We start from the raw sequence: 10,684 nt of genomic DNA on the forward strand, positions 1-10,684 counted from the left end.
ACTCAACCCGTAAGACGCCTGGCTCCCTATCACTGAGTTACGAAATGGAAACGCATACTATGCGGCATTTCATACTCTATGTTTTGGTATTGGAATCCAGGCCCTTGTTTCGCCAATTGCCTTCACCATCCTTGGTTGGTAAGTCATCATGCATGCATAATACCCATAGTTCCTTCTTCTATTACTGCCACCAGACTTGTTATAGTATGAAAGAATGAAAAGACCAATAAATGTAAATCTAAAAATTTTACATAATATCTGCAGGGCATGGGAGTTATACTCTTAACTATAGCGTTTGTATGGCAACTTTACACCCTATACTTACTGGTTGAACTCCACGAAGATTTGGACAAAGGTGTTCGCTATAGCAGATATATGCAATTAGCAGCTGCAACTTTCGGTAATTGATCAAACTAATGTCCTGGTCACTTCTTGATATGTGAAAGTAAATGTTTGTTAGCAAATTATCAGATATAAGTACATGATTGAATGAATTAATCAATTAGTTAGTAATAATAGCTATTGATTAATGAATGTGCAAGGGAGAAAATGAGCAAGTTACTAGCCTTATTTCCAATCAGATACCTATCGATAGGTACATGCGTGGCTCTGGTTATCATCGGGGGATCATGCAAGACATTAACCTCAGTCGAATGGTACTTGGTTTTCACAAGTGTTGCCCGAACTTGAACTCTATAGCTGGTGTGTCCCTTGCTGGTGCCATCACAACAGTCGGATACTCTACTTTCATCTGGACGTGTCTGTGTCCGAAGGTAGAATTCTAGGGGTCGCTTACAACCATGTTCTTACATGCTTTCATCTGGACAGCACTGTTTTGATTTTAAGTTTTTACTATCATGTATAATTTGAATTACTAGAGTTCAACACTGCTGCTCCAATGTTAAAATATTAGCTGACTGTTAATTTCAGATTTTATTTTTTTCCTTAATTATATTATTGTCTTAAATTAACTAGATCAATTAACTAACTTCCGAGTTATCGAATTTAATAATCTAGGAATGTTGGACAATTTAATCATACACATTTCGAGCTTCATGTATTTTCAAGCATATGTTAAATAAAATAAATTTAATTGTCACAAAAAAGAAAATTTCAAAATTTTAAGTTTTTCTAATTTTTTAAAATATTCAAAAGGTTAGATTTTAGGATTTTGAAAAAAAAAATTGGAAATTTTCAAAATATTAAACTGTCTCAAATTTAATTTTCAAGATTTTTAACTTAAAACTTAATTTAATTTTTTTGATAAAAAGTAGATATTATTTTTAATTTTACAATATCATTTGTAGGGAACCCTTTCATCCAAATGAGTTAAGAGTTCAACCTCACCTAACTCATCCCAACCTAACCTAGCCTAACTCATCCCAACCTAACATTTCTCTTCTCAACCCCCTATCCAAATAAGCCCATAAGCTCCCATGTTCGACTTTCACCAACATCTGATATTATCTAAATATTAAAATAATACACTATTAAGATAATAATTTATCAGGTTCGAATCAAATCAACAATAAATATTTATATTATTATTTATAAAATAATAAATAAAATTAATAGTGCAATTGTCAATCATATATTATTTTATAATATTTGATGTTATGTTAAAATTGTACACATTCAAATCAAAACTATACAATTGTTAAATTAGTATTTAGTTATTTATATTAAATATTAAAATCATATATAATTTAAACAAAAATATAAGTAAATTAAGAAAAATACGTACATGGCACATAATATAAGTAACTATAAATTATAAATTTACTTATTGGTTACATATAATGTTCTAAAAAATTATCAATTCAGCTGATTAATCCACTGCAAGGTACCCAGTCGATTCAATTTTCGAAATCTGATTAATCCTTACGAATTTTACTTTATTGGAGTGTGTGTGTATATATATATATTTTAAATTATAATACTATATTTATTTAAATATAAATAAATATAGATATTATAATATAAAAAATATATATTTATTAATAAATAACTAATATAATAATAATATAATAAATATAATTTAATATTATAATATATCCAATTTTTATTCCTAATAATTATTCTCTATCCCCTTTACCTCAGCAAACACCGAGTGCTTCTAAGGTAGTAAGGTGCCAAACAGGCTCTGTCTATCAAAAGAAAATAAAATAAAGGGCAGTGATATATTGACACCCCAAATTAATTGTTGCACACCCTAATTTTTAATATTACAAAACTAACCTCAACTCCTCAAGCATTCCATGAATACTTACTTTGAAGTTTTCATTTGCTCCTATATTCACATATATTTTATATTATACGTAAAAAGGTTACTCTCTCTGTTCTTCTCATTTCTTTACGGAAAAGGGTGTCTGACACGAATTTTAAGATGCATAAAAAATATGGTTGAATAACTTACTCTTTATGATTTTATGATTTCAAATAAAAATTAAATTTTTAAATTTTTATTCAAAAAAAATAAATTTAAAAAGAAGTTATGCAACTATACTTTATATATGCCTTAAAATGTGTGTTGAACACTTTTTTCGAAATGTATACGAAAGAATTACTATATTAATGTAACCATACGTCAATGTTGTCAAACACATAATTCGAATACGAATATATGCCTATGTCCGTATTCATAATTGTCGGATTCCGATACAGATAACATCTTACTTTATTTCGGATACATATAATATTCATGTTTTCTCATATACGAATGAAAAGTTTTTGGACGGGTCTCAGATTTTTTCTGAATTTTTTTGATGGCCCAAGCTTATTAACGATGATTTCAAAATATTTTTTAAGAATAAACTGAAATAATATTTTTTATCTATGTACAAGTCATGAGTACTAAGATCTCCTTATTCTCAAAATATTTCATTTTATTAATACATCATTCATTTCAATTTGTATTTACTCTAAATATAATATTTATATAAGAAATCAATAATTTTAATTTATTTAAACTAACATTTATTCTTGAATTATCTTTATCAATTATATTGATTTGGACACAAAATATTAATTTCTAATAAATAATAGCTATAGGTATTTATATAAATAATAAATTTATAATAATAATGATTAAAATGCTAATTAATACCATACTGGAGCAAAATAATAATGAATCGACGAAGAGTTAGAATAAAAGGAGGATAAGTAAGGGTGTTATAGTCAAATAATTGATTTAGGGTGTGCAACCATGGACCGGGGTGTGCATATATCACTACCCAAAATAATTATTTTCATACGAAAATGATTGGGTTAGGTTTTATGTTGGAGTCCTTGGAGTCCATATATGTTCTGCAAGTAAAATATAGCTTAAATTGTTGCAACACGTATTATTTTTCGAATAATATTCTACAAATATCACAATTTTATTGAAAATCTTGCAGATTACATAGATTTTACAAGTCGAACGTTTCAAAATATATTATTCTACAAAATATGATTAGTTTGCAGAACATAAATATTCATGTTGCAGAACATACATATTGTAGTTGTAAATATATGAGATTTGCATGATTTTATTGAAATAATAATATTTGTGAAATATATTTTGCAAGATAACATGTTTTAGAAAATATTTTATTTACAAAACATAGATGAACTCGGAGAACACACGTTCTCCGTTGAACTTTACTCGAAAATGATTAAGCTACTATATACAACTGTAATCGAGTTGTCAATTTTGAATGTACTCGTTAAGACAGACAGACCATCATCATCCTCGTCATCACCATCCCCCTATTTTTGCAAAACAACGTTTCCCCTTTTCTCCTCTTTTTTTTTTCTTTTCTTTTAAAACGTACATTACCAAAAGTTTACACCTTTTTACACAACAGCCCCCCTTGATCTAATCCTCCCTTAGGCCTTAACCCACAATTTGTACACAGTTTTTGCTTGTGGGTTTAATGTGATTTCATTTTTTTCATTCAACAATTTTAATACAAAGTACTCTACAAACACACACATATTTTTTTTTATTTTGGAGATGGGGGTAGAGAGTTCCAGTGGTGATTCAAGCAGCAACAACAATGAATCAGAAGTTATATTGAATATATATGATCTTACTCCTGTTAATAATTATGTTGCTTGGTTTGGCTTTGGTATATTTCATTCTGGCATTGAGGGTATGATCAAAATCCTTTCTTTTCTTTGCTTTTTGTTATTATAGATTTATAGTTAGTTGATGTGTGTGTTTTGTTATGTTTGCTTTTAGTTCTTAATTGGGGTTTTTTTGGGTTTTCTTGATTAAGCTGATAGAATTAGAGTTTGAAGTGTGATGTGGATTATTGTTCATTCATTTATTGAGTTTAAGATTAAAATTTGTGCCTTTTCTTTTTGTGTGGTAGTTGAGGGAGTATTTAGTTTGCGATGGTGTTCCATTCTCTGGTGGCAAATTATTTTGATGATGTTTGATGTGTACTTTGAGGGAGTATTTACATTTGCAAGTTCAAATCTTTAACTTGGTTCTGTTCAGATCAAGTAGTTTTACATTGCCTTTACTAGGTAATTTAAGACTTCAAGACTTAGTAATTAGTATACATATTGTGCTTATTTAGTTGATATGTGTGTTGTGTTATGTTTTCTTTTAATTCTTAATCGGGTATTTTTAGATTTCTTGATTAAGCTGGTAGAATTAGAGTTTGGAGTGTGATGTGGATTATTGTTCATTCATCTTTTGAGTTTAAGGTTAAAAAATGTGCCTTTTTTTTCTTGGTAGTTGAGGGAGTATTTAAGTTTGCAATGGTGTTCCGTTCTTTTGTGGGCAAATGATTTTGATGATGTTGGTCGGATGTGTACTTTAAGGGAGTGTTTAAGGCCTCATTTGTTAAATATGAATGAAATTTTTTGAATGGGTAAAATATCTGGACGAATGAATATCTGAATCTCGAATGTATTGGGTTGTTTGATAAACTAAGCATAATTTCTGAATGACAAAATAGAATTTTTTTTACATATTATAAATTACTCTTTTGTTATACTAAAACAATATTTATGAATAAAAATCATAAAACTAGATCTAATTATTTAATAAATAATTTATTTGATTAATAGATTATGATAATTTTTGGAGGAGGACATAGTTTAATATTAATCCATAGTTAATGATGTCTGCATTACGCATATGTGTGCAAATGTCATACAGTCATTATATAAAATTTTTGCAATTAGTTTGGCATAAATATTTTTTATATTTACTAAAAGTAGAATTTACATTTATAAATGGTTATTATTTCAAAGTATGAACATAAATAAAATTATTATTAGTCCATCTATTCAAGCATTATATTATTTGAAAGTAAAAGTAATTGATATAGAATATGTAAAAGCCACGAAAACCAGGTAATTGAAATATTGGATGGCTCAGCTGGATTTTAAAGAAGCAGTCGTCCAGAAGAATTTGGGGTCGTCCAGCTATAACAAGTACAGACAAACAATCTGAACGATAGATTTTTGGATGGTTCAGTCCATTTCCTTTCATTCATGGGTTAACAAATGACCCCTAAGTTTGCAAGTTTAAATCTTTAACTTGGTTTTGTTCATACCAAGTGGTTTTACATTGCCTTTACTAGGTTATTTAAAACTTCTAGGTGTTGGGAGGACTTAATGTACATATTGTGCTTATGACTGATATGCTACTTTGTTCGAGTGCCTGGTTTAGGATTGGAGAGTGGAACACTAGGATCTCATGTTTTGTGCAATAATGAACCTTAAATATTGGTTAATGGAGGATTCCCATGATTTGAATCGGAGACCGTAGGATTAGAATAGCTCTGTACCATGCTGAGTTGCTAGTTGTGCCAAAACCTTAGGCTTTTAGGGGAATAGAATTATTGTATCATTATAAGTATCTCTTAACCTTTCTTTCCATAGAACCTATTGCTGACTCTAGTACACTCTCTTGTTGAATTAATTGCTATATAATGATATAGTTTGTTGCTAGATGCCTAGATCTGCTTACATGTATTTCATACTCCTTCGTAGTTCAGGGTTAGTAGTATTAGTCATAGCCTTGTTTCTGCATTCTCAATTGTGGATGAACTCTGTTGGGATTTTAGTTGCATGAGTTTGGGACTGGTTCATACTCACAACTCTCATACTGAAATGCCCCATGACTGCTCATTTAGCCTGCAATAAGCATGTGAATGGAAAAATTTACGCCCTTGATTTAAACATTATGGTCACACTTCTTATCCATATGTTTATATTGCAAGGATAATCTTATCGTCCTGCTATTTCCATATAAGGGTTCAGATAAACACAAGAAAAAATACATAGGCAAGACCATATTTTCTCCACGTAACTGAAAACCTTAATCGAGTATGGAACTCACGAATGCTAAAGCAGTTATTTAAATCATGTCACTGACCCTCCCTTCTGTAAAATTACCAGACTTCCGGTCTAACTGTAGGTACAATTCAGAAAGTATCATCAGAATGATATAATTTAATTGTATCTTGTAGATGTTTCCTATTATCTTGTTGGTGGTAAGAATCAGGATCCTCATGCATATTGATTCAAATTCTTTGATGGGAGCAAATTACTCTATGTTTGGTTGGAACAAATAGAATGAGGTGAGATTGGAGTGCAACTTGAATTCTATGCCTAAGTTTTATCCTGCCTCAGTTCCAGTCCACATGTTCAATCTTCGAACTTGGAATAATTATTTCCATTTCAGAAATGAATGCTTATTCCTTCCTTTCACCTAGATCAATCGCCAATATCATCGCAAATAATTCAATAATTCACACTATTATCTTGTTTACCATTACCTCCATCGTTCTCGTCGACCTCTTTTTTCACTTTAAGCACGTGTCTATTGCGGCCTTTATTTCTTACCACCCAACCAAAGCATATGATGCTGTTTTTATCTTGTTTAAATTGTCCACTCTCTTGTTTTGTCAGAATGTTAATAGAGCTCACTTTGAATGTATCGGACCATTATTTAGAATAAAAGTTAATTGAATCTTGAATGTGTCTGTTCTTTTCTTTATGGAGAATAAGTGCTGCACCGAAAAATAGATGTTATTGTAACGATGATAAAGAGAATGCCTTTTGCATTGGACTACTTGCTACTTTTGCAAATGGATCAGTCCGCCTCCCTGCAGTTTGAGAGATTAATTTTGGACATGTTTTCGTTTTTAATGTATATAGATGAAAACATAGAAACATACATGTGAACAAACCCATTAGGTCGGGACAAGGTTAAATTTTATTTGAATCGACTCTTTTCAGGAATTTGAAATCAGATGTCTATACTTTTGAGGGGATCTGTATGCTGTTGCTAGGGATCAAAATAGAACACTTCTACAGTTCTACTAGTGTATCTGTAACATCTCCACTATAACTATAAAGAAATATTAAAAGTTGTAAAATAAAATTGCCATTTACTGTTAAATTATTCAATAACCTCATGCAATACAATTCTTTTTTTCTCGTTAAATTGAAATAAAGTTTATACCAAAGTTTCGTTTGATGCAATTGCTTTAACTGATAATTTGCAGAAAACGTATTTGACAAACTTTTAAACATCAGTTTCCTGTATCCTATTTTGTATGAAATTGTTGCTTATAATTTTCAGTCTATGGTATGGAATATGGATTTGGAGCTCATGAGTATCCCATTAGTGGAGTATTTGAAGTGGAACCAAAGAGCTGTCCAGGGTTCATTTACAGATGTTCTGTCCCATTGGGTCATATAGACATGCCTCCCTCAGAATTCCGGCAATTTATTGAGACTGTAGCGTCTGAATATCATGGTGATACATATCACCTTATTTCCAAGAATTGCAACCATTTTACTGATGATATGTCCACAAGACTAACTGGAAAAAATATTCCTGGGTGGGTGAATCGGCTTGCAAAGTTAGGTGCGCAGATACTTTCCCACAATTTTTTTAACCACTTTTTTTTTATTATTATTTGCAATTATCAACTTATATTCTGTATTATAATGCATAAGAGTGCTTTAAGATTGTATCAAAGAGTTTAAGATTGTTTTGGGGAATTATCTTTTATGAGATAACAATGCACTTTTAAAGTGGTAAAGAGGAAATAGAAAACCATAGAGTAATAATTTTCTTTCATTGTAATTATATTCAGTGTAGTATGCACACAATGTTTCTTTAAATTATGGCTTAATTGACACCAGTTAAAGCGTATGAAGTTATTTAATAATGTTTCATTGACTAAGCTCTGGTAAATTGCAGGTGCTTTTTGCAATTGTTTGCTCCCAGAAAGTCTTCAAGAAACAACAGTAAAACAGTTGCCCGAGTACCATTCTTGTGCAGGTGTGCCTCCTTTTATTGGTTCTCCTTTAATTTTACCCATTTCGTCAAAGAAAACCATCACAACAATATGTTTGCAAAGACCTTTTAACTATGATACTTCATTTTGAGGGGAACTTCTATGAATTCTAAAGTAATGAACTACAAAAAATGACTTAAGTTGATGCTTAGGACATCTCATCTTCTCAATGACTAGATATAAATCGAGGGCAAATATGCTGTTGTCCCAGGATAATTAGCCATGAAACAAAGATAGACGTACATGTATGATACAATTGTTCAATGAAAAAAGTTTATCCCTTTCCTTTGACAAAAGAATCTAGTCCCATGCATGCTTTCCGGGTAGAGGTTGCCTCAACAATTCAGTACTGCCTTCTAACTATATATAACTAAATATCTGTTAAATAAATATAGGACATATGCCGTAGCCCCAAGATTTTTCAATCCCATGTAACAACCATAATTGTACATTTGTAAAACAATGTTCAAAGCAGGAAGTTTCTCTCTACTTTTGAAATAAGATCTAGCCCCATAAATGTTAGTATTTCAGTAGAGCTTGCCTCAACAATTTAATAATCTTTTATATATTTTAAAATTCTAACTTTTACTCCCTCTGCATATATAGGACGTTATAGAAATTGGTGAATTATTCGGATTATATGCCCACTGTTTTCTGTGCATTGTTAAAGTTTTGTATCTTTGATTACCCTTGCTATCTCATCAATAATCACATTTTACTTATCTTATAAAAACAGTTTTAGTCTTAAAAGGTAAAATGTAAAACAATATTGTAATACATACAAATTCAACTTTCTCCTTGATTAGTGTAAAAACTAAAAAGTCCTCAAAAGGGAGTATGCGATATAATCACTGGTTACAATCAAATATGGTGACAACTGACAACTGACGACCAAAGATCATTCATACGTTAAATATGTATAAAGATATAAATATAATATACAAATTGATGATTTGCTTGTTTCATTTCTTTATTATGTATAGATGAAGATGTGAGTGGGTCTCCTTCAATCAACATGTCCCAGGAATTATCAGATAGTGAAGATTCAGATAAAGACAATAAGCAATTGTTGTCGCCATTATCAAGAAACGGAGAAGTAGCATTTATTAAAGAGGTCCAGAGGTGACTCTAAGCAGTATATTATGCAAAAGGAAATTACTTCATTTGTTGAAATATTCTGTTTGCCCATGGTGTGCGTTTGCAGACTATTCTTGGAGCACTTGAAATCTTCGCTTCATTGCTAAGGAGGGTTGTATTTGAATTTATTGTAACACATTGTTCTGCGATTTCTTTTGTTATTTTTCTGTATCTGCTTAATTTTTATAATTTAGAAACATTTAAAGTGGCAGGTCTTAAGATTGTCTTCCAATTCTGGTTGCATGTCTTCAGAAGTAGTGATTTTCAGAGCCAAGATTATTGGTTAGAAACTAAGTATTATTCTTGGGTGTATAGAACTTTATGTCTAATCAACTATTACTGTTTATTGGTTAGAAACTAAGTATTGTTCATGGGTTTATAGAATTGAATCAGAGCCAAGTTTTGAAATCAGATCTAGTACTAAAATTATTTCAGTACATACAATTTTTAAACAACAAAAAGTAGTTTTGTTCAAAAGGAATGATTTTTAGGCTTGGGTCAATCATTTTTTTGATAAGAAGTATATATGACCAATAGAAATATAAACATGTACATTTGGATTAATAAAGTGATCGATAGATACTCCTTCCGTCCCTAAAAATGTTTTTCATTTGTGTTGGACACGTTTATCAACTTCTTCCGTCCCTAAAAATGTTTTCCATTTGTGTTTGACACATTTGCCAATATTGTTAATATCTTTAATTTCGTATTAGTATTAAATATAAAAATTTCATTGTATTAAAATACTCATAAATACAAATTCAACAAAATCACTCATAATTATGTTTGATATTATAAATTAGACGTAAATTAGTAATTAATTGCTTACCATGAACAGTACAAAAAATCAAAACGGGAAGATCATTTTGAGACGGAGACGGAGGGTATATAATTATAGCTGCTCTGACAGGACGAAAACAAAACTATAACATAATTCTGACAATTATATTAACATTTGGAAGTTTGGGTCAAAAGGGGTCGATGGATCTATAGACGTCCTATTGAACTCTTCAGTTAAATTCTTTTTTTTTATGAACAAAAAATTAGAAATTATATTTAATATTTTTATAGAGGATTTATAATCATATATCAAGGGAAGATAGTCATCCACAATTAAAGAGGGTTTTTGCTTGGCTTCAATATTTCTACAAAGTCATTATAATCACTCTTTAGTTCTCAAATTTATCGTCTTCTCCCAATATATTATAGTTCTTAGTTCGGCCTCTTAAAGA

General features: G+C 30.3%; 1 protein-coding gene across 1 annotated transcript; it reads left to right on the top strand.

Moving 5' to 3' along the window:
• The first annotated feature begins 3,734 nt into the window (after nt 1-3,734).
• On the top strand, nt 3,735-9,663 carry LOC141720583 (deSI-like protein At4g17486). Its single transcript, XM_074523073.1, has 4 exons — nt 3,735-4,136; nt 7,592-7,879; nt 8,219-8,299; nt 9,299-9,663. Exons 1-4 carry the CDS (start codon nt 3,998-4,000, stop codon nt 9,439-9,441), a joined length of 651 nt encoding a protein of 216 aa, XP_074379174.1. The 5' UTR covers nt 3,735-3,997; the 3' UTR covers nt 9,442-9,663.
• The last annotated feature ends 1,021 nt before the right edge of the window (nt 9,664-10,684 follow it).

Source organism: Apium graveolens, chromosome 4 (assembly GCF_009905375.1).
Source record: "Apium graveolens cultivar Ventura chromosome 4, ASM990537v1, whole genome shotgun sequence".
Lineage (NCBI taxonomy): Eukaryota > Viridiplantae > Streptophyta > Magnoliopsida > Apiales > Apiaceae > Apium > Apium graveolens.

Coding starts and splice junctions, on each gene's coding strand:
- LOC141720583 (XM_074523073.1), top strand. CDS start 3,998: ATGGGGGTAGAGAGTTCCAGTGGTGATTCAAGCAGCAACAACAATGAA. Junction 4,137..7,591: donor ATTTCATTCTGGCATTGAGG/GTATGATCAAAA, acceptor TATAATTTTCAG/TCTATGGTATGGAATATGGA. Junction 7,880..8,218: donor GAATCGGCTTGCAAAGTTAG/GTGCGCAGATAC, acceptor GGTAAATTGCAG/GTGCTTTTTGCAATTGTTTG.